The following is a 25,169-nucleotide window of genomic DNA, read 5'->3' as shown; positions in this document are numbered from 1 at the left end:
CATTCAACTTTAGTATTAACCTTAGTTAACTATTATGCGTTGCTATTATTTGATTTCTTCTCTCAAGCAAGGTGGTTGCTTTTTGTCCGATTTAAACTTGCTGTCCTGTGGAAATAGCGGGTTGCACTCAGATCAGCTGATACTGTTTCTCGGATCAGCTGATAATTTATTATAAATATTTAAAACGAGTGATAAGATTTCACACAAATAATTTCCAGTGGATACTCTGACAAGCAGTTAAAGGCTACATGATTTCTTGAAATCTTTGTGACCTGTCCAGCATACATGTAGATAGAACACTATGAATGCCAGTCCAAAGTGAAGCCTTTATTACCCATAACAGTTTGACAGAAGATTATGTCTGAAGTCAATCCTCCTCCTCTGATTCATGACTTCCGAGAACAAGCCAGTACTGGCCCAGAGTCTTATAAACTGGTTGGGCCTCCTTGATCGATTGGTTAAGGTCGCTGACATTGAATCACTTTCCCCTCTTCGTTATGGGTTCAAGCCTCACTCTGTGCATTGAATTCTTAATGTGAGGAAGCCATCCAATTTGCCTATCGAAAGTCGGTGGTTTTACCCAGGTGCCCACTCGTGTTTACTTCAACCACCACACAAATAATATGCTTTTAAAGTGTAGAATTAACGCAAAAACGGACAAAAAATACTTAAACATAGCGGTTGGCTGGTGTTTCCTACAAATGTTCTGTTCAGAAATTCAGATGTTAAAAATTACTCATGTTGTTGGAGAAAATTTATGACTGTTTTAGTATCCATAAGCAAACAACTGTAGCATTCTTCTCATTCTGAAACTGGTGTTGAAAATTTAAAACTCAAGAAGTTCTGCACGTTTGGATCATTTTTTCTGCAATGTTTAATTTGATTAAAAACTGATTTTCAAAATTTCAAATTATACATTCAAAATCCGGCAAATAAAGAAGATAGGGTCGTGTGCTCAATTGTTTGCTAGAGTGACTTGATTTTTTTCCCTCACACATGTTGTCGTAATGGGAGTCTGTAGGTAAATCACAATTTTGATGAAATTTCCGCGATAACATTTTTTTTAAACATTAAGATTTAAATGAAACTTCTTGGAAGACATTTTTAACTTCTTTTAACATGTGAGATATTTTAATAATATATTTTAAAGGATTATAATGCCTTTGTTTAAAACCTGGCTGTCGCTTTTTCCAGCATGAACATAACATACTTTAATTTCTTGTTAAGTCCTATTTCTAATAACTACTTTCTTCAACATTCGTCAGAGGTTTGAATATTGCTGAATATACTAGATAGAGGATATTCAAATTTTTTCATGAATGGTTTTTATTTTCATCGAGTGGTATACCTAGAGATGAAATTAATAAATTCATGAAGATAAAGGGAATTTTCTGTTTATTATATACACAAATGATTTAAAACGTCGTTTGTTTACATTTAGAAGTTAGAACGAGCGACAACAACAACAACAATGCATTTTCAGTTCAGCCGAAATTATGTCTTACCCCAGAAATAAACAAAAAATGTTACCTGTGCAGCATCCGCATAGACATTAAATATACAAGTGTAGTTGCACTAGTTGCGTACAATCAAAGTTCCCGATAATTTTGACATATTGTTGTGTATTTAGCCCACCATCATCAGATGTTGGGCTATTCAAATCACTCTGCGTCCGTGGTCCGTCCGTCCGTCGTTCCCTCCGTCCGTCCGTTAACAATTTCTCGTCGCATCTCCTTAGAAACTATTGGGGGATTTTGACCAAACTTTGTCAGAATGATGTATTGGTACCCTAGTTGTGTCCCCCTAAAATTCAAACTAGTTCAACATTTTTGAGTGAGTTTTGGCCCTTTGTTTATTTTGATTTCTAATATAATTTTTTATCCAGTGGCGCTCCAAGTAGTTAATTGTTTTTTATGGCCTTACCTGTAGAAGGGTCATAAAGTCTGCAGAAACTAATGAGATAATGATACAAGTTGTTCATTAATTTCCTATTACACCTCAGCAGTGAATGGACTACCCTGTGATTGATGATTAATTTGTTTAGTACTTAATTTCTGGGTTTAATTATTAGTTATAATATAAGTAATTATATGTCCTTTCTTTGTTTCCAAAATAAGAAAAAAATAAAAATTGCATATAACTCATTTATGGTGTCATCTCTCTTGTTTAGGGTATGGGTTTAATTATTAGTTATAATACAAGTAATAATATGTGCATTCTCTGTTTCCTTAATAAAAAATATTCATATAACTCATTAATGATGTCATCTCTCTTGTTTAGGGTCAAGGTCACTTATTTTGATCTAGTGACCTACGTTTTTGGTTTTAACCTACAACATTAAAATTTGGACCACATAAGTAGTTTGAGTGACTAGATGAACCTTGACATGAGTTGACCTTGATCTTGAACTAGTGATTTACTTTAACATTTCTGTAGCTACAGCCTTCAAATTTGGACAACATGCTTAGGTTTGTGTACCGAAATAAACTTTGACTTTGACATTGACCTAGTGACTTACTTTCACATTTATGAAGGTACAGTCTTCAAATTTGGACCACATGCACAGTTTTGTGTCCCGAAATGAAATTTGACCTTGATTTTGACCTAGTGACCTACTTTCACATTCCTCAAGCTACAGTCTTGAAATTTTGACCACATGCATAGTTTTGTGTACCGAAATAAACCTTGACCTTGAAATTCACCAAGTGACTTACTTTCACATTTCTCAAGCTACAGGCTTTAATATTATTTTAACGTCTACGTTTCCGCAAGGGGTTTGACGTCAAAGGCAGATAGATAGATAGTTTTGGACCACATGCATAGTTTTGGGTTTTGAATTGAAATTTGATCTTGATTGCTACCAAGTACCTAGTTTCACATTTCTCAAGCTACAGCCTTCAAATTTGAAGCACATGCAATGAAATTTGACCTTGAAATTGATCCAGTTATTTTCACATTTCTAAAGCTACAGCATTCAAATTTGGACCACATGCATGGACCACATGCAGTTTTGTGTACCGAAATGAACTTTGACCTTGATTTTGACCTAGTGACATATTTGTGCTTTGCTCATAGCACATTCATATATTGACCAATCTCTTTGATATTTGGTATGTACGTACCTTCTATAGAGCCAAAATTACTAATTGGTATTAGATGTCACTGGATCCAAGGACTGTGATGACCTGGATTCTGACAACCTATCTTTAGGATTTTGAGCTAGTCTTGAAGTTTGGAACATTGAAAAAAGACTCAATGGTGGGCACCAAGATCACTCTGTGAGAGTGATCTCTTGTTTTTTTTCTGGCGTTTCTCAAACGTTCTCCCGAGTAATGTCCCTTCGCTTAAGATTAAATGCAGTGTACTCGTACAAATACCGGTTAGATTGCACGATAGGCGGACTGCAATCATTTTAAATTCTATATTTTGACTTGGAGTAGTTTGCTTCACTATTCATTCGTATTTTCCCCTTCAAATGGTAAATCTACCCAAATAACTACCCAAGAATACCAAGGTAGTTCCGCATTACCTGTAAAACTATAGAAAATATGTTTCACTGCAGTGAAAATATAGAAAAATATGTTTCTCTGCAGTGAAAAATAAATACAGTGAAAATATGAATTATATTTTATCAATATTTTCCAGTTCTTTATTAGTATGTATATTATAAAGTGTTTTATTGAATCTATTGTGAGCTTTTGTGATCGCACATCGTCCGTCGTCCGTCGTCCGTCCGTAAAACTTTACTTTAAACGACATCTCCTCATAAACCGCCAGGCCAATTTCATCCAAACTTCACAGGAATGTTCCTTGAGTGAAGCTTTACAAAAATTGTTCAAAGAATTGAATTACATGCAGAACCCTGGTTGCCATGGCAACCGAAAGGAAAAACTTTAAAAATCTTCTTGTCCAAAACCACTGGGTCTAGGGCTTTGATATCTGGTGTGTAGCATCGTCTAGTGGTCCTCTACAAAATTGTTCAAATTATCCCCTTAGGGTAAAATGTAAAAATCTTCTTGTCCAAAACCACTGGGCCTAAGGCTTTGATATCTGGTGTGTAGCATCATCTAGTGGTCCTCTACCAAAATTGTTCAAATTATCCCCCTAGGGTCAAATGTGGCCCCGCCCCGGGGGTCTCATGGTTTATATGGACTTATATAGGGAAAACTTTGAAAATCTTCTTGTACAAAACCACACGGCCTAGGGCTTTGATATTTGGTATGTAGCATCATCTAATGGACCTCTACCAAGATTGTTCAAATTATCCCTCTAGGGTTAAATATGGCCCCGCCCCGGGGGTCCCAAGTTTTACATAGACTTATATAGGAAAAAAGTTTAAAAATCTTATTGTCTGAAACCACAACACTTAGACCTTTGGTATTTTGTTTGTAGCATTGTCTTATGGTCCTCAACCAAAATTGTTCAAATCGTACCCCTTGGGTGAATCGAGGCCCTGCCCTGGGGGTCCCAAGTTTTATATAGACTTATATAGGATTTTTTTTTAAATATTCTTGTCTGAAACCATACAACCTATGCTTTTGATATTTGGTATGATGCATTGTCTAGTAGTCCTCTACCAAAATTGTTCAAATTTTGCCCCTGGGATTAAAGGAGGCCCAGCCCTTGGGTCACTAAGTTATTATGTGAGTTATATAGGAAAAAATAATTAAAAAAATCATTTGATCCTATTTTATTCCAAGACTGTTTGATTATAATTACCTGATGACCCCAAGTAATATGATGTCACTTTACTGTGACCTTGACCTACTGACCTACTTTCTTGTTTTTTAAAATACAGCCTTGAAATTTTGATGACATACACAGTTTGCACACCAATCGTAAAACTGAACTTCATTGACCATGATTGTGACCTGCTGACTTTCTTAATATTTTATCATCAGTTTGATCTTTGAAACATGTAGCTCATATTACTCAGGTGAGCGATCCAGGGTCATCATGACCCTCTTGTATTATTTAACCATGTTTTATTGTTTATATGTACATGCAAGTAGATAGATAGAAATTACAATTATATAAACATCAAATGGGTTGGGTAACAAGTGCTAACAACATTACGTTAAGTCCCTCCCCAGGGCTTGTTTTTATTGGCTCCCTTTATGGCTATAACTGTAACAGTTCATGTGCAATATTGAAATTAGTGCTTTCCTTACCATGTAAGAACGCATAACATCTATTTGGAAAGCTGTTTCATCTGTTTTTAAGATAAAATTTTTAAGCATTATGGATCTTTAACTATTGAAAGACTTCAACGTTGCCGTTGTGATATATTTTCACTGGTTGCCATTAGTTCATAAAATGATTTTTATTTCCGTAGGCCGAATCCACTCTTTACGGTTTACGGATAAATGACGTTACGCTATTACCTCCGGTTTATCTAACGTGCAGAGCTACATTAATTACCTGTATGATTACCAGTTTACCCAGGATCTTTGTTTTCAAAACCATAATTATATTCATTAATGCGTCTTATTTGTTCATAAACAAAGTTTGTTAGTTTTCTAATTGGTGGTGTTGGCTTTAATTGTTTGCAGATATATTGGCTGATATATGTCTGATAAGGAAAGAAATCCATGCTTAAATGCACAATGACGCGTGACCATGGTAACAAAGACAGGTTACGAGACCCCAATTTGACATATACAGTCATTGGCATTACTTCACAGTAGATATAACCAGTAACACACATATAATATATAAAGATAAAAGTCAGAATTTACACTGGCAATCTGTTCAAGGTATATAGACAAATAAGCAAGACGATGACAAACTTTGTTTAAATAAGTCCAGCAAGTAGAATTTTACCAAACTTTGGATTTTAAGGTAGTACTATGCGACAAAATGTTACACCAAGAAAATGTATAAATGCATGCTTATTTTTAAGGGTTTTTGTTATCCCTGCCTGTACAGGAATTGGAAATATGAACAGAATGTTCTTTTGTTTTTCTTGCAAATATTTTATAGTGGAGATATCAGCTATATTATTTCATTAGTGTTGCATCTTTATAATATATTTCTTAACGATCATGATTGTTTGATAAATTGTTAAAATTATGTGTGTACGTGGGTATACTTGTTATAAGCTTACGATTAGTAATTTCTAAAGAGCTACATATATTTAGGAACAGTCTAACAAACAATTGATAAAAGTGCTAAAACACTCAATATATTATCATTCCGAAGACTCAAAATCTTGAAATTTGTATTATTTATTACTTTGCATTAATATGTTCATAAACAATTAAAAGAAAACAACATTTAATAATACCTGCAAAATTTTAAGTGTTTGATTAGTAAATTAAAAAACCCATGTATTTCATAATTTGTGCACCCCTCCCCCATTTTTGTGGAGCACGTAAGAGTTGTCTTTTCCATCCTTCATTCCCTCCTTCCGTCTGTCTGTATTTCCGCCCAAATTTGTGTTGTGCATATTTCAAAAAGTATTTGACCCAGAGTCATCTAAACTCACAGGATTGTCATTCAACACTGGAAGTTATGCAACAAAGTTTTAATGATCTCAGTAGGCAAACCAGTTATGGCTCTTGAAAAAAGGTCTAAGTTTGCGTCGCATGTATCTGTAAAGGTGTTTGACCCAGGATTATGAAACATTGCAGGAATATTATTCAGCATTTGAAGTTTTCCACCTGGAATTTTGTTAGGGATTTCATTCAGCCAGACTATAACCCAGACTTAACTTTACACGTATTTGACCAAAGCTCATGCAATTTTGATAGGAATATTATTCAGATTGTGAAGTTGTGCACCTGACAGTCAGACGAGATTTCGGTCATTGAGAAAGTTAAAAGTATTCATAAAGGGCATACAAGTTTATGCCGCAAGTATCTCAAAAGTGTTTGATTTTAAGGTATTGGACCCCTAATAGTTATGTTTTAAAAATTGCATTTGTTTGGTGTATTCTTAAAGTTGACCATGTTTCCCGCTGTGTTGCAAATTCTAAACAACTTTTACCGTGCCGTTTTTTGTAAATTTTGTATAATTTATGGTATTTCCTCGAGCTCAAGTAGAGACAAGTTTCAGTGTGATGATCACTATCGAAAACGTTTGCAGAGAATTCATAACAGCATTAATTTTGATAAAAGGAACAGCAAACTATTGTTAAACAGTTATAAATACAAGATAAAACTGTCAATATCTTTTTTTCTTGGGTGCCTCAAGTAAACAGATTTCATGAGACAGAAATCAAACTCCAACATTGAAAAAGTAAGGTCGAATCCTGTGGGTCTGTTTTGAATTTTGCTCACTTCATTCAAAAATAACCTTGGGGGCAGAAGTAAAACCTACATGCATTTCTTCCACAATATGTAATATGAAGACTGAAGGCAAGATAGAGAACTTTTACCGCATGTATTTTTAAAGACGTCTAACTCTACCCCTCCTGATTCAAAGGTAAATTCACTTTTCTACAATAAATTCATAATAAGTCTTGAAAGAAGTAAAAACTTACTAGAAAAGAGGAAAATATGGGGGGGGAAAATTTTGGTCCCAGTGGGGCTTGAACCTACGCACCCCCCCCCCCCCCCCCCCACCCCCCTGAAAATTGTAGTCAAAGTAGGTTTATGGTACGAATTGAATACTCTTCAAAAAGGAGGTACTCTGTTACCGGTCCAATACCTTAAATCATAAACCATTACAGGATATTTATATAGCATTTGTAGTTGTTCATTCACTTCGTGAAAAATACACATCAAATGCTTAAAAGCTTGTGTTGTCTATATCTTAATATTTCACCTGGGGTCATGATACCACGTACGAATATTATTTAGCACCATTAGTTTTTTTGTTTTCACTCTGTGAGACAAGAGTTACGGCCCTTGCCTTAGTCAAAATATTAATGTTTGTGTCCCATGCATTTCAAATGAACTTGACCTAGTGTCATAAAACAGCTGGATCAGAGTTATTGTTCTTCATTTAGTGAAAAATGCACATAAAGTGATTGAAAATTTGTTTTGCGTATATCTGAAAATACTTCACCTAGACACCTAGTATCATGAAACCATATACAGCGGTAGGAGTGGGGTACCCTTTGTCCTATGGACACTCATCTAGTTTAACTTTAGGAGTGTATAAGAATTACTCTAGTTATATTTTCAGAACAAAGTTGAATTGTCTCGCAAGTACACTAAAGTTATTTGTTTTGAGCTGATCACGTAAGTATTTCCTTGATTAAAATAAATTAATGATATCCTTTAGTATTGAGGAACTTGCTTACAAATACGATTTTTTGTGTGTAATCGCAGTTCAAATGTGCATGTACTGAATTGTTTTTCAGAGGGTGCCTTTGAACAACCAGCACTTTGGGCAGATATGACTGGAAATCTTAGAGTTGTGGTAGTACCGACTTCAAGTCAAGAATATCAAGATGTATCACAACAGTTTGTGGCTTCAGCTGGTGCAGGTTTTACTGTTGTTAAGGTATAACTTTCTGGTTAAAGCGAAACGAATAAAAGGATGCTCATACATTCATGACTGTCAGTGTTAAACTGGTTGTTAGATTAATGGATGTTGTTAGGCGTTTGGGTGGTCTGGCGAGCGGGCAGCGCCAACTTTTGTTTCCGCTCAATAACTTGAGTTAGGAGTGACCAATTCAGATGAAACTTAGTATATAGGTAGCTTGTATAGAGCCGTCAGTTGTGATTGCATAGGAGATAACTAAGGTCAAGGGTACTGTTGCTAAAAATAGAAATTTTAACATTAGTTTTCATTGCATTGATGGAATGACATTAATCTTGGCCTGTTGGTAGCTTATAGAAAATCTAAGGATTGGATTGTATATGAGGTCAGTGGGGTCAAGACCAGGGTCAGCATAACTTAATTAATCTTCATTCTTAGAAAACACTACGATAGCACAGTGGTCTAAAGCGTTTGACCGAAGCAGATTCGTGAAGTCTAAGTTTGGTCTTCACTTCCCGCTATTCAGTCACTAAATTTTCAGTAAACACTCCATCAAATGATAAATGGTACCGCCCAAATTGAATGACTGACCTGTCCTCTTTAGAAATTTAGCAGGACAAAGGTTAAAAACTTTAAGCGAATGTTCTAGTTTGAAATAAAACATAGAAAGATACGGATTTTCTGATCATAACATTATTTATGTTAATATAGGTAGAGCGTGTGCAAAATAAGACGCTTTGGGCTCAGTACCAGGCAAAGAAGAAACAGCTTGATGATCAGAACCCACCCAATACTACAAATGAAAGATTATTATGGCATGGCACAGCAATGGAAACAGTAGACAATATCAACGCACATGGATTTAACAGAAGTTACTGTGGCAAAAATGGTTTGTAAAAAGTGAAAACTAATTTATTTTCTTGTGCGTTAAAATTTAAAATCTTAGGTACATAAAGAAAAAGGATAGCTTAAACTCTTACAAATACTTGATCGTATAATTAAGAGGTGCAATTTCTAAAGAGCATGTGTCATTTCTTTGGTGATATCCAGAAAGTATTTCTTTTTATTTAAACTTTCTAGGTATCTGGGAAGTATTTCTTTTTTATGCCCCCGAAGGGAGGCATATAGTTTTTAAACGGTCTGTCAGTCTGTCTGTCCGCATTTTCGTGTCCGGTCCATATCTTTGTCATCCATGGATGGATTTTCAAATAACTTGGCATGAATGTGTACCACAGTAAGACGACGTGTCGCGCGCAAGACCCAGGTCCGTAGCTCAAAGGTCAAGGTCACACTTAGACGTTAAAGGTCATTTTTCATGATAGTGCATTCGTGTCCGGTCCATATCTTTGTCATCCATGGATGGATTTTCAAATTACTTGGCATGAATGTGTACCACAGTAAGATGACGTGTCGCGCGCAAGACCCAGGTTCGAAGCTCAAAGGTCAAGGTCACACTTAGACGTTAAAAGTCATATTTCATGATAGTGCATTGAAGGGCGTGTCCGGTCCATATGTTTGTCATTCATGCATGGATTTTAAAATTATTGGGCATAAATGTGTATCACATTAAGACGACGTGTCGCGCGCAAGACCCAAGTCCGTAGGTCAAAGGTCCTAAACTCTAACATCGGCCATAACTATTCATTCAAAGTGCCATCGGGGGCATGTGTCATCCTATGGAGACAGCTCTTGTTATTTAAACTTTCTGTTTCATATATTTTCAGCCACGATGTATGGTGACGGCGTATATTTTGCAGTAAGTGCACAGTATTCATGTAGAAATACATACTCCCGACCTGATCCTAGTGGTGTGAAGAGAATGTACTATTGTCGTGTGTTGACAGGGGAGTTTACACAAGGCAAACAAGGAATGCGTGTACCGCCGAACAAAGGTGGCACTGGGAGTACAGCCTTATATGACTCGGTTGTTGATAGACCAGGTTCTCCAGGAATGTACATCATATTTCACGACACACAAGCCTATCCAGAATATCTTGTATCATTTAAGCCACAGTAAAGAAGTATGAGAAAGAAAAACATTCAAATGAGTGATGACAATATGTGTATTGTTCGGTCATCCTTTCACCCTGCAATTGTTTTTTGGTAGCATATATTGTTCGTAAACTGTTAAATGGTTAGAATCCATTTAATATTGCTTTATTACATCAAGACGTAATGAATATATGTCTTTACCTGTGGAGTTTCCACTTTTTCTATTTGTATTTCAATATAAAATTATACAATATCCTAAATGTGTTTGAATCAGTTTTGCAATAAGTCAAAGCAAATATAATTTTACAAAAATAAAAACAAAGTAAGCTAAACTAATTTAGATGAAATATATTTTTGAAGACCAAATGAATTACAGTGAAACAAATAATATGTATAGCAGTCATCTTTTGGGGGAAATTCGACCTTATCCAAACAGTAAGAATTGCGAAGAATTGTTCAGAAGTTTTTCACACCTGTTAGTATGAAAAATTTAAATTGGACTTTTTCAGAAACTGTTTTGCTTTGGAGGAGTCGATATCGACTGTTTAGAATATTTGTTTTAAAAGTGTTCAAGTATTTGTTGCATTTGATGCTACTAAAGAACTTCCTTTAAAGATTTTATCAAAAACAACAAATGGTGGGCTGGTACAAATGTGTTTGCTGCTATCTTGATGCTTGATTTTTGTTTCAATTAATAATTGTTGGATTAAACTCCCTGATAAAAACATATAAGATTTACACTTGACTTGTTCAAATACATGATTACCCATTTGTAAACATTAGATTCAGTTTTGTCTTTTTTCAAAAGACGTTTTGAAAATTCACTATGTAAATCAATAACACACTAATGTCATTTAAGGATACTGTCTTTGAAAACTTTATTGCTGATCTTATTTTTATAAAGACTAAATATCTATTTAGTGAATTATTACCAACATTGCTTCGAATGTCTTAATACAATTTCTGTGAATTTGAACTGAGTATATCGATTTATAATCTTTTTATCTGTGAGTGTGGAGTTTTACATGTATTTCATGTTAGGGGCACAATATTCTATGTTGGCCCTTTCAGCCATATAGAGGTTTCATTTATGTTTTGATTTGATGCAAACTTGCACTGAATGTTTATCTTGATGATCTCTAGGCCAAGATAGAAACTGGATCATGTGGGGTCAAAAACTAGGTCACCAGGTCAAATCAAAGGAATAGCTTGTTAACACCCTAGAGGCCACATTTATGACCCTTGGTAAGAATATTTATCTTGATGATTCTGATGTCAGGTTCGAAACTGGGTCATATGGGGTCAAAAACAGTGTCACTTGCACTAGGTCAGATCAAAGGAAAAGCTTGTTAACACTCTTGAGGCCACATTTGTGACTCTATCTTCATGAAACTTGGTAAGAATGTTTATCTTGGTGATTCCTAGGTCAAGTTTAACAGCTGAGCGATATAGGGTCATCATTGCCAGTTTCCTTTTACAATTTAGTGGAGAGGTTGGGATTTTATTTAGCGTCTACCTGATTTACATGAAACATAGTCAAAACTTTTGTCATTGTGAAATCTAAGTCAAATTTGATACTAGGTTATCTGGGGTAAGAATTAGGTCAGCTGAGAGAAATGTTTTGAGATATTAAGAATACAGTTAAAATGATATGTGTTGTTTCTTCCTAGTTTTCAAAATTACATGTATGTAGTCATTTCGATTGCATTTTATTTGTGTCCGTTGCTTTATAACATTATTCTTACACAGTATGGACTGTCTATGAAATTCTCAATGCGGTGATTGCTCATAAATTAATGTTTAGAGACATTTGCCAAAGTCTAATGGGAAATCTACCTGATGGTGTGATTTCTTACACAAAAAGAAAGGCAAGTTCGAATGTTTATTTCCATAAAAGTAAATATTTCTGTATCAGAGAATGGATTCAAGGCCAGACATTTAACCTTTATGTTTGACAAATCATCGAAAAACCTATTTGCAAAAAGGTTCTTAAGAACTCTCTGATGTAGTCCTAGACTGAATGGTCTGGAACAAGTTGAAATTGCATGTTCTGAATCTGTGCCTCTGGAACAAAATGGAAATCATACACATAAAATACAACATGAAATCTCAGCCTCTCTAATGACTATATTGTTATATAATAATTATCCTTTTTTCTGTCTATATACTATTAAACGACTTGCTGGTAGAAGGGAAATACAGGTTTATATTAGTATAGAAAATATTAAAGGAATTTATTTTCGTGTTTTATTTGTAGGCATGTTTAGGACATATACGTTAACGTTTTTCTTATTTGTATGACGTTCGATCAATTACGTTATGACATATTGGATGACGTTCGTTGTTGTTCTCATGATTTTGCTAACCAGGCCTAGGCCATGTTAGTATATTTCATGAGTATTTCCTATGAGTAAAATATGCTTATTTTTCTGGCTACCAGTACACTTCGCTCTTGCTTGTCACTTTTTACCATCTGGCGATTTTGTTGCTTATTCTCTCAATATCCTTTTTACAATACTTTTTTCAGAGGGTAATTTGTGAAATAGTATAAAAATAGCATGAAAACACCCTGTATTTCCCTTAAAAGGATTACTATTGTCTTTAACAACTCGCAATAACAACAAGGCTGTTCCAGTTTTCATTGTTTCCTTTCGAACTAGTTGGCTATGTTCAAATGGTTTCTTTAATAATTTATAACTGTTACTTTAAAAATCAACATCTGGTTCATTATTGTCAAAGTCTTCTTTTCATTTCATATTATAATTTAGTATCTGCATTATTTATTTCAGAGGCTTTTTATGTGCATGCTGGCAAAAAGATAGGAAAAAATAATCTTCTGGCCATTAACGTATTTTTTGAATGACAAATTTTGAAAAAACTTAGTATAAAGCACGTTTAAAATTATACTTCTCGTAGACGTTGATAAGATCAAGGTTGCTGTCTCTAATACATTGAAATAAAATATTGTCAGTACTTGGGAGACATAAACAAGATATCTGAATGTAACTCTTAAGGGTCAAGTAATGATGGTGTTGCATTTAGATCCGATGGGATCAAGGTCAATGGTACTGTGACTTGAAATACAAAAACTGTTCATAGCAAATAGGTTAAGTTCAAATTTGCATTGCAGGCATATACCACGGACACCATGTTTGAGATTTGATTGAACTGTTAGGGTCAAGGTCATACTCGGTATTATTAAAACGAATTTAATTGAATAGATATCTGTTCAAAAGCAAGTTAAGAATCGGAAATATTACAGTGGACCATGACACATGGGTAGGTTGGTATCTGAGGTCAAAGTTTCCTGTTTCTAAAACAGAATCACTTGTTTTCGATCAATAAGTTATATTTAAAATAACATTTATGACCAATTGGTATAAAGCAAATGTATATGAAGACCTAGCATGGTATAATATTTGAAGTTGCAAGGGTCAATATTTATTCCAAGAGATCGAACATTTTATTTCGAGATAACCAAAATATAAATCGAATTTTGGTTGTTTTGATTTTGGACAGAACTTGAAAATGTCTTCGAGATGGCAAGCTAGTTTCAACTATAGTTTCTACATATTTTTTCTATGTATCAGTTTGAAGTTAAATTTATATTATTAGTGGAAGAACTGTCACTTGGCAGATGTTAAAGCATTGTGGCATTTCTTATTTACAGTTTATAATAGATTATTGATACGATGTGATTTGATGGATGCTTTGTAGTTCTGAAGGAACCAATGACATTTGGCGGTTCCACTTGTTACCTTGCTCGTTGTTAAGACATACTGTAATGATTAATGGTAATTAATGATAATTTAGCTAAACGTTTTTAACTACAAATTCTTTAATATCTTTTTTGAATTGACATGCATGTATCATTGTATTCCTGAAATACTGATTAACTGTAAAATAAAACTTTTGCTCTTAAAGTTGTAGTCTTCTTGTTGAAATGTTCGTAGGTATGCGTATCAGGCCAGTCTGTTTCAAAACGATTGACTGGCCAGGCAATGCAATATCGATAACGACGAAGTTCTATACCCGCTCTTGTCTCAAATACCCTCACACACACTTCCGCACAAAGACTTGCAACTGGTATGTTTGATGGCAAAATTGAAATTTGCAGTGAAGAAAACTAGTGACCTTGAAGATACGATAAGAGATAATTACTCTCTATGTAAAAGTGGGATTCAAAATAAAGACTGTAATTGTAGCCCAGCTGCGTGACTTAGTATTAGTTCAAATCATAGAACGTTTAAGAACAGCATCTCGCTAAAGGGATTGCAAAGTGAGGGGTTAGGGCTCCCCCTGGGAAATTTTGAAATACAGGTATGAAATGGTGGCCTCTGTTACATTTCTGGGTCTAAATTTTCCTTTGCCAAAATAGTAGGGTGCATCTTTGATGAGTTACTTCTCGGCCAACGGGGGTGGGCGGGGCACAGGCCCCCTCGGCCGGGCCTGGGGAAAGGTGGCGTTTATGGCTTGGAATTTGTTATGGTTTTTGGTTATTTTGCCTCCTTAAATGTAGACTTCTTCTACAAGAAGCGGACTTCAAATCACTTGCCTCTCATCGATGTGGGTTCAAGCCTCACTCGGGGCGTTGAATTCTTCATGTGAGGAAGCCATCCAGCTGGCTTACGGAAGGTCGGTGGTTCTACCCAACCCAGGTGCCCGCTCGTGATGAAATGCACGGGGGGCATCTGGGTCTTCCTCCACCATTAAAGCTGGAAAGTCGCAATATGGCCTATCATGTGTCGGTGTGACGTTAAATCCAACAAATATATATATATATATATATATATATATATATATATATATATATGAACCCTGAATAACCTGGTTTGTTGGAACATTCTTTCATTAATTATAATGATCTATGATCGTTCCAAGATTCCAACAAAAGAATGTTCCATGATCCCAGGTACATATAACGACACATTACGAAATGAATAGAATTACGTTCCAACATACCAGGTATATATATATATATATATATATATATATATATATATATATATATATATATATCCAAGCGGCAGGATGTAAGGAGTTTACCGATTGGTCATACCTACATGCTTCGGACCAACGGGTGTTTGCATTTTATGACAGTCTATTATTAATTCGAGGATGTTCCAAGAACAATAATATGATGACAAAATGTAGATATAAGTCAATTACGTATGTTAAGATTTTATTGAAAATCAATATCGTTTCTGACGTTATTTATGGACAATTATACGAGTCGAAGTAGGCACACCCCTGAAATAATGTAATCTTCCAAATGTGTATCTCAGACAAAATTTAAAACGTTAAATATACCATTTTGTTTTTGATAAAAAAATAAGGTTTTCCGCCCGAAAAAAATCCAGCACGCCGAAATATGGGAAAAATATATTGGATTATCAAAAAATCCGATCTAACACTATATCCAATCGAACAAATTTTTTAAACTGATTTTTTGTACATAAATAATTTCAAAGTCAATGATTAATTGCTCCATGGTTCCTAAATTACCATCTAAACGAAAACGGAAGTTCCCAAGTCACTTAGAAATGGTAGTGAAGTCTGCCCAAATCCTGGTTTTGCAAAGATATCCTGACCTGTTACAGGAAAAACTTCTGCTAGTTTCTGCACTTACGTTGTGGCCGAATCCATTAGTGTTAGAAGGGTATCTGGTTTTAGACTTCTTCTATGCATGTTTGAGAAAAAACAGAGAAGTCGACTACTTCCGGTTTCGTCGGAATTAAAAAGTAACAAAGGAAAATCCTCATTTGGACTATAAATAGAACAAGTGGACGATACGGATGCTTTTACACAATGTTTTCGGTGTTACGCGAACCTTTTTTTTTTTTAATCAAGCTTCTATATTTGCAGCTTTTGATAAAGTTCCTAGATTATGAAACCAGGCAATCCTTTCCTTTTAAAGGGAAACTTTATTTTTATGTAAATTTTATCTGCTATCATTTCTTAACTTTTTTAAGGAAGTGAATAAGTTTCAAATTCGATTAAAAATGAGAAATTTATGAAGATTTCAATATTTGATCAAAATGGTGGTCATTATGTTTCTGTGGCAACACGAAACAAATTGGCGAATTTATTAGATTTCTACATATATATTTGACCTCTTTTAACTTATTTCTTTAAAATAATTTCTCTACTTTTTTCCAACAAATAAAGAATTCAGCATTGTGTTAATGACGTCAGCAACACACAAAGAGGGTTTCCTCAATGCTCAACAATTTTCCTAAATTTCAAACTGCCATATCTTTTTCAATAGTGGTCTGCTTTTCAAAATTCTTTCAGTGTTTTGAAAGGTTTTTGGGTGGCTTTCATATAAAATTTAATTGTTGCCAGGCATACCTTGCCCTTTAATTGTACCATTTTCAATACCAGCATAAAAATAGGTACTCACGTATTAGCTTATTTTAAGAACAATAGAAAAAAGAAAGTATGTTCATTCATAAAAAAATGTTTGGCCATTTGTCACAGTAGACACATATATAATTCCTTTCAACTGCTCCCGAATTCATTATTATGTTTCTGTTTCCAAATTGGTTGCCAGATAAAAAGAATGTTTTATGCACTTATAATGACACTATAAACCGCCTCGATAGCCTGGTGGTAGAGCGTCCGCTTCGAGTGCGGGAGGTCGTGGGTTCGATCCCTGGCCGCGTCATACCAAAGACATAAAAAATGGTACCATATAGTAGCATCCTCGCTTGGCGCTCAGCATTAAGAGGATAGTACTAGGACTGGTCAGCCCGGTGTCAGTATAATGTGACTGGGTGGGGTAACATGTCGTGTCTACGGCGTGATATTCCAGTGAGGCAGCGCTATAAAGTTGGGCATTGTGCTCACTGCTACAAGTAGACACCGTCGTTCATATGACTGAAAAATTGTTGAGAAAGACGTTAAACCCAAACACACACATATAATGACACTCTTAACCTCTGATTTAAAACTATTATTATTCAGTTTGGATGTACTTTTGTTAGTATAGATTGTTCTAAAAATCGTAATTAATTATGAAATCTCATTTATTTGTAATTTTACGTATTAAAAGGGAATTCCTATAATTTTTTTATGCGAACCTTTCTGCGCAGCCGACACTTCCTATGGAAAACTGAAATGAAGTCAACATTTTGTTGAAACATGTGACAGACAATGTTAAATATGAGGAATCTTGAATGAAATAACATTTTTGTTAGGTTTTATCAGTAATCAAATGTTGATACATGTTTATGTTGTATTGACAAGTATCATGCCTGACAGGTATCTTGCTATGTTTGTGGTTGTGTTTTCACATCGCATTTTAGTACAAAGACAGTGTTTATTCATATAATGTAAGACAATATCACCTTTCAGATTATTTAGTATTCAATCATAGAAAGAATTAAGCATTTTTAAAACTTTTTTTAACTTCTAGCTGATATACACGTAATCAATTTCGTCAGGTTCGCGCCATTTTTGTCCGGACAGGTGTATTCAAGCGGTCTTAACATAAAATTTAGCCTGGTGACCCATACATTTTTAGCTCGACTTTTCGAAGAAAAAGTAGAGCTATTGCACTCGCCCCGGCGTCGGCGTCGACGTCGCCGTTGGTTAAAGTTTTTTGATAAAGTCAAATATCTCTGTTACTATCAAAGCTATTGACTTGAAACTTAAAATATTACTTACTATCAAAGTCTACACCAGGTGAAACAATCCCCATAACTCTGATTTGAATTTTGACAGAATTATGCCCCTTTTTAACTGAGAGTTTTTGGTTAAAGTTTTTGATAAAACCAAATTTCTTTGTTACTATCAAGGCCTTTGACTTGAAACTTCAAATACTTATTTATCATCGAAGTCTACACCAGGAGAAACAATCCCCATAACTCTGATTTGGATTTTGACAGAATTATGCCCCTTTTTAACTTAGAATTTTTGGTTAAAGTTTTTGATAAAGTCAAATATCTCTGTTACTATCAAAGCTATTGGCTTGAAACTTAAAATAGTTACTTACTATCAAAGTCTACACCAGGAGAAACAATCCCCATAACTCTGATTTGAATTTTGACAGAATTATGCCCCTTTTTAACTTAGAATTTTTGGTTAAAGTTTTTGATAAAGCCAAATATCTCTGTTACTATCAAAGCCTTTGACTTGAAACTTCAAATACTTATTTATCATCAAAGTCTACACCAGGAGAAACAATCCCCATAACTCTGGTTTGAATTCTGATAGAATTATGCCCCTTTTTAACTTAGAATTTTTGGTTAAAGTGTTTGATAAAATAGGAAAAGAGGAAACTCCACAGGTCAACTCAACACAACAAAAACGAAAATGTTGCAGGCTCGGTTTGACTGAGCCTGTTCATGGACGGTAGTGGAAATGCATGCTACCGTCCACGCCCTCTAGCCCCGGGTTGAGCAGAACTCAACATTTACACATGCTAAAAGTACAAAAAACAATTTAGAGACATCCGCAGATGTTTTCATACGGCGGTGCACATGGAACCTTCAATGCTACACTAGTGTGTAATTCCATGAAAAGCGGCGTATGGTCCCCAGTTAAAATAATGGGTTTGCCCTAAACGAGAAAACAATGAGCAGAACTAAACAAACTGGAATTTAGAAAGGGGATCTGAGGTTATGGAACCTGCATATCACAGGAACTGCCAAAAGACAAAATTAAAAAGCAGGCACCATAGCCAAGGGGTGATTAAACAATACCCAAAGCTATGAAAGCGGGAGTATTGGAACCAACCAGGCCGAAATGTTCATGCTGAGAAATTAAACAGTACCAGTAACACGACATAAAAGTCGTGCTGAACGATCTGAGAAGATCAAAACATAACAGCCCTGACTGAATGTACGGGGAAACTTTTTACGACCGCCACACGGCACAAACAACGCTGCTGTGATAATAAAATAGAAAAAGTGGAAACTCCACAGGTCGCTCAACACAACAAAAACGAAAATGTTGCAGGCTCGGTTTGATCTCTGTTATTATCAAAGCTTTTGACTTGAAACTTAAAATACTTATTTACCACCAAAGTCTACACCAGGAGAAACAATCCCCATAACTCTGGTTTGAATTTTGACAGAATTATGCCCCCTTTTAACTTAGAATTTTTGTTAATTTTTTTTATAAAGTCAAATATCTCTGTTACTATTAAAGCTTTTGACTTGAAACTCAGAGTAGTTATTTGCTATCAAAGTCTACACCAGGAGACACAATTACCATAACTATAATTTGAATTTTGACAGAGAGTTATGTCCCTTTTTAACTTGGATTTTTTTACTGGCAAAGCTCTAATTCAGAGTCAAGCACTGAGAGAAGTCGAGCGCGCTGTCTTACGGACAGCGCTTGTTATGCTCACAATACAATTATTTATACTCAATATAAACAGGAAAAACTTTTATGAAACAGTTTTTTCAAAATTTAAAAAGAAATATTCTTCACTATGGGTATTTTTTATTGAAAAAAGTTCACAAAAGTGAATATGAAACAATATTGTTTTTTATTTGTACCCATTATTGTAAGGCTATAGTATTACAAATATGACTATGATATCAAATAAGTATATAATAAAATCTGTAAAAGGAATAAACCTTATTGTGCTGTCTTGATGTATATTTTGGTTGGTATTTATAAAAAAAGCAGAAAATTATGAAAATGTTGAAAAATCGCTGGCAGTTTCAGCAACAGTGGGTGTGTTCAAAACAATTGTTCACAGAAACAAGCCTGGTGACCCATTGTTTTTATTTGTTCATTGTTTTCAGCACAAATTTTCTGTCATATATGTGAATTTGAAAAAATTCTATGAAAGTAAAAAAACTATAGGAATTCTCTTTAAAAGGTATCCATAAAGGAATGGTATTTATTAATTGTTGCTTGCTTGGCCATTTTGCATATAAGAAAAAACGTTTTTCTTTAAGTTGTACTAGTTTCATTTTGAAACTCACAAGCGACCTAAATGCATAAATATACAAAGTTTTATTTTGATATCAACATTATCTAAGGTTTTATGGCATTTCAGTACTGTAAGACAACGCATCAAATTTTGCCAAATATAGTTTTTGTGACATAAGTTTCAAACAGTTACCCTAACTGTAACCTAGTTTTACACTGTTTTGTTCAATTCTACTCTGATCTGTATACAAATTACACATTAAAACTGTTAAGTATATTTATTTAATCCCTGACTGCCAGAAATAAGCACTCTTTAGGCTACAAATATGCAGTTTTTGAAAACAGTACAGCCAAAACCAGTGAAAATGCGATATTTTTGTGTTTTATCCATATTTCCAGCAAAATTGCAATACTTTTGTCGTTTTCTACTAAATTCTATTCAAAGTAGCCCATTTCCATCCTTATCCAGCCAGATTTCAATCTTTACAAATGTTCCCTCATAGGTTACAATATAATAAAACTAAATAGTAGTACTTCTTTATTCTATATAAAATTGACGTATTTCCAATGACTGCAGCAGACTTCAGAACCCATTTAAAATGTCTGTAACAGTTGTTTTGGAGAATATTGTCAGTGCATAATAAATATCAGAAAGTGTTGGTCATGTTTGATTAAAAAAAATATTTTCAGTCAAACTGTAAAATCAGCTAAACGGAGACCCGAAGTGGTGGTGTATGACCTAAGTATCCAGGACAAATGCTACCTACATGTCAAGCATAGATCTGTTATGTGATTTCAGCAAAACATTGCAAAGAACATAAGAGAATTAGTTGAATCCGCCATTATGCGACTACCGCCTTTTCGCGCATTTCTGCTATTTTCTGTCTATATAACTGTAGTTTATTTAGACTATTACAGAAAAGAACAGGACAGTACAGAAGTAAATACTTCTTACAGGTACATTTCTTAATGTACATACAATTTGATTATAATATTCTTAAGGTCATGCATAAAGAGAGAAAAAAACAACAAAAAAAAAAAACCCAAGAAATATTAGATGGCAGGCGTTAGTATTTGGCAGCTATACAATAACATGAAATTTCAATTTATTCAATGCAATGTCGTAATGCCGTAGTAAATCGTCTGTCATGGAGAGCATGGTCATCAGTTTCTGAACAGATATCAGTGAAAATTCTTGTCTAAATGATAAAACATCTGTACAGCAACACATGACTCCTGAAAACAAACGACACTTCCTAGAATAAGAATTACACCACCAGATACATCTGAAGTTCAGGGTGTAGATGCTGACTATTACAGAACACACAAGTCAACCTTCACTGCCAAATACTCTGCCTCAAGTGAAAATTGAATCACGAAAATGTAATAAAACGAGAAAATCACGAGTCGGGAAGAAAAGCGGGAATCTATAACTATATACCCGATCTTGTATAGACAAGACACAAGGCGCATAAGTAACGATGAAAACCGTGAATGATTTAATATATTATGGCATCGTGTGTGAGAAACTTACATTGCAAAATTTAAAAAAAATCCAGCAAAAGAGATATTCAAGTGCTAATGAAGTGGTTGGAGTGTATTCACTGAATCCTTAATGGAGAATGAACTGAATTAAAGAGCAAGCGAGATATGTAATCAAAATAAAAACACTGTGAGATGCTTGACTATGTGTAGAAATGTCAAAGTTTTATTTATGATACATTTTCTCTTTCTACTATCAAGTAATCATACAAATGTGTAGATACTTTATTTCGACTATTATTTGCTCTTATAATGATTTTACTTAGTTTACTTAGATTAAATGTATTTTTTTATTGTAACAGTAGCCTAATTGACTTACTATATATAAATGTGTACTTGAATGTAAACATATGGAATGAAATATGTTAAACTACCCGTATAAATTAGTACTATATTGGGAGAATGAAGCATTTGCCACAACTTATTAACAAGGGAGATAAACCCATAAAGAATTGTGCAAATACAAGTAAGTATCTCGCGGTCGCGCATGAATTGTCTGTAAATCATACTCGGCGTTTAATAAAGCTTACCTTTACCACGTGAACATTCGTTATCCCGAGCAAGGTTGTTCGATCGGAACCCAAAGCAGCCTGAGTCAGGCTGAGAAACAAATGAGGTGAAACGTATAACGAATTGTAAAAAAATTAACTCCTGCTCATAATAATAAACAAGACTTCTTGGGTGCGCACCATAAACCGGTTTAAACTCCCCAGTGGTGTTTTTGCCACTGACCGTTCCAAGGCGGTGCCCCACTGTGTTCCTTTGTTTGTTCGTTTTGTCCTTATGTGTTGGCTTTGTGTGTGTGCGCGCGTGTATGTGTATGTGTGTGTTTGTGGTGTGCACGTCTGCGTGCTGTAGGTTTCGTTTTGGGGAGGCTGCGTTTTTGGTACGTGGCATTCCATGTTTGATATTTGTCTTTGTTTTCTAATAATTTAGAAATTTAATGAGGTCAGCATGTGTCAAAACAACAGTCAATTACACAATGATAATATTAAGCGAAACACACTACTAACTGAACATTAAGTCCGACACTATGAGTGATTTCGGTCAAAGTCAACTTAATATATCAACCCCCGCTATACCACTCATAAACACATTAACACTTTCTGTAATATCAAAGTCTATAAATATTCACTAATAGTCATATCCGTTATTATGTCAATATTTAACGAATGTCACGTTATTTGTATTTCTAGCCCAATAATATTCAATTGTCTCTGGGCTATATGGTATTTCCTCACTTCACAATTATTACACATGTACTAGGAACATCTGTATTCCTGAATATTTCATGAATATCAATGATCCAATATCACTTCACATATTTAACTATATACATATAGAATGATAAAAGGGAAACATCAATGGCAAAAAAAAACAAAGGCAAAAAGAATTAATAAACATGAAATCAAGCTTATAAATGAAAAAAAAAATAAGCATAAGGGCAAAATATGAAGGGCGGGTGGGTTTAAGTTTAGTCTTGTAGACATGTGACACGTAAACTAGAAGTTTCAACAAGTGGCGCCAAAATTGTGTGAGCGTCGTTATATAAACTAGTCAACCAATAATAATAATTTTAACAAAGAATCAATCAGCGAGAGAGATTCATGAGGTTGGCTAAAAACTTAACGACTGGAAAAGAGAAACGTGATCGTCGTTAATTAATTATTTTAAATAGATTTAAACTATACCAGTTAACTCCTGCTCGCAATAATAAACAAGACTTCTAATAATTTAGAAATTTAATGAGGTCAGCACGTGTCACAACAACAGTCAATTACACAATGATAATATTAAGCGAAACACACTACTAACCGAACACTAAGTCCGACACTATGAGTGATTTCGGTCAAAGTCAGCTTATTATATCAACACCCGCCAATCAACGGCCCCAAAAAGAAGCAAAAATAACAGCGAGTTAAGCAAAATAAAACAAAAAGGCAAATGAATACAGGTATGAACAAACTGAACAAAGTATTGCATTAAACTGAACAAGCAGAGGCAACATAAATTTATTGCTTAAACTCTCTGAGGTATATAAATATCAAATATAAAATTTGAAATGTAATGCCAAAAAGTCGACAGTACAAGCATCCTGCTAAACTAAGAACCTGACAGTGAGTTTATACAAAGTATTGCTTAGCGTTTTAACAATTACTAGCGTTGTCTTACCTTAAAGTTGTAACGACATTTAACAGTTGCTGTAAAATATGATGAGATTTGTAAGCAAGTAATAAAGGCTGATGCTATAGTTATGAAGTCGAGATAAAAATGGCAGCTGAACTTAGCAAAATACAGTAGAACTAGCAAAATACAGTAGAACTCCATTAAGAAAGAGTTGAAATAACTCTCAAAAAAGAAGTGACGAAGACGATTTGAACCGTCTGTAATAAGTGCAAACCCCCGTCCAATTTGGAAAACAAGTAGTGTTTAACTTGCCCCTTGTAACTAAAAGGGCGATATGACCGTATAAATTTGAAATTCAGATCAGCTGCCAATACATCTTCAATATAATGATTTATTTCTTTAACAACTTTTTCAGTACGAGAATGATCCACCAGTCGAGGGAGAATTGAAGACACAATAATTTTGATAAAAGGATTTTCTTTCATAATGGTAGCAATTAGATTTGCTAAATCTGCATAAATTGAAGCTGCGGAATTTTGATTACCAATATTGTTGGTGCCTATATGAAGAATCATGAAATTTCTGTCGTATAACTGAACTTGTTTCCTGCTTACTAAAAAGGATAACTTTCCAATAGTAGCCCCTGGAAAGGACTGTAATAAAACTCCCTCGATCGGTGACAGCTTCTTAACAATTGAATCATCTGCAGTGACAACTCTGCGGAATTCTGTAATTAGAAAAAGAACTAGTTTAAACAACAGAACATATTTATATACAAATGAATTGCGGAGAATTCGTTTAACAAATACCAAAGCATATTAAACTTAAACACTTCAAAATAACATGTAACTTGTCACTCATACAGTTGTTTTTACTCAGAATCTGAACACAAATTTGATCACAAGAAACTTATCAAATCTTATGAATAGTGTTACTATCCAAAAAGGATAAATACCCAGATCCAAACAATACCATATTTGTGCACAAAATTCTGCTCTTAAGGTGAAAACATCCGAAAGACAGCAGAACTCTTATCTGTTAGGAAAAGAGATACACAAAAAGAAAGTTATAGACCATAGTAAATATCCAATTTCACATAGATTCCGAATATGTTAACAAATTTGAACCAATAAAACGAGACACTTTAAACTTGTCTTTTAAAGAGTACTGAATGTACTTTTTGTAAGTAT

The 25,169-nt window shown here is 34.5% G+C and overlaps 1 protein-coding gene across 1 annotated transcript in view; it reads left to right on the top strand.

Annotated features, from left to right (window-relative positions):
- The window catches only part of LOC123547551 (protein mono-ADP-ribosyltransferase PARP14-like), a 97,661-nt gene extending 83,316 nt beyond the window's left edge, over window positions 1-14,345 (top strand). The window contains exons 10-12 of the mRNA XM_053551820.1: window positions 8,309-8,451; window positions 9,142-9,319; window positions 10,155-14,345. Of these exons, the coding sequence (XP_053407795.1) occupies window positions 8,309-8,451; window positions 9,142-9,319; window positions 10,155-10,447 (614 nt within the window). The 3' untranslated portion in view covers window positions 10,448-14,345. The remainder of the gene's footprint in view (window positions 1-8,308; window positions 8,452-9,141; window positions 9,320-10,154) is intronic.
- Window positions 14,346-25,169: the final 10,824 nt, after the last annotated feature.

The sequence above is a fragment of the Mercenaria mercenaria genome, chromosome 9 (genome assembly GCF_021730395.1).
Source record: "Mercenaria mercenaria strain notata chromosome 9, MADL_Memer_1, whole genome shotgun sequence".
NCBI lineage: Eukaryota > Metazoa > Mollusca > Bivalvia > Venerida > Veneridae > Mercenaria > Mercenaria mercenaria.
This window is presented reverse-complemented; position numbering and strand designations above follow the sequence as displayed.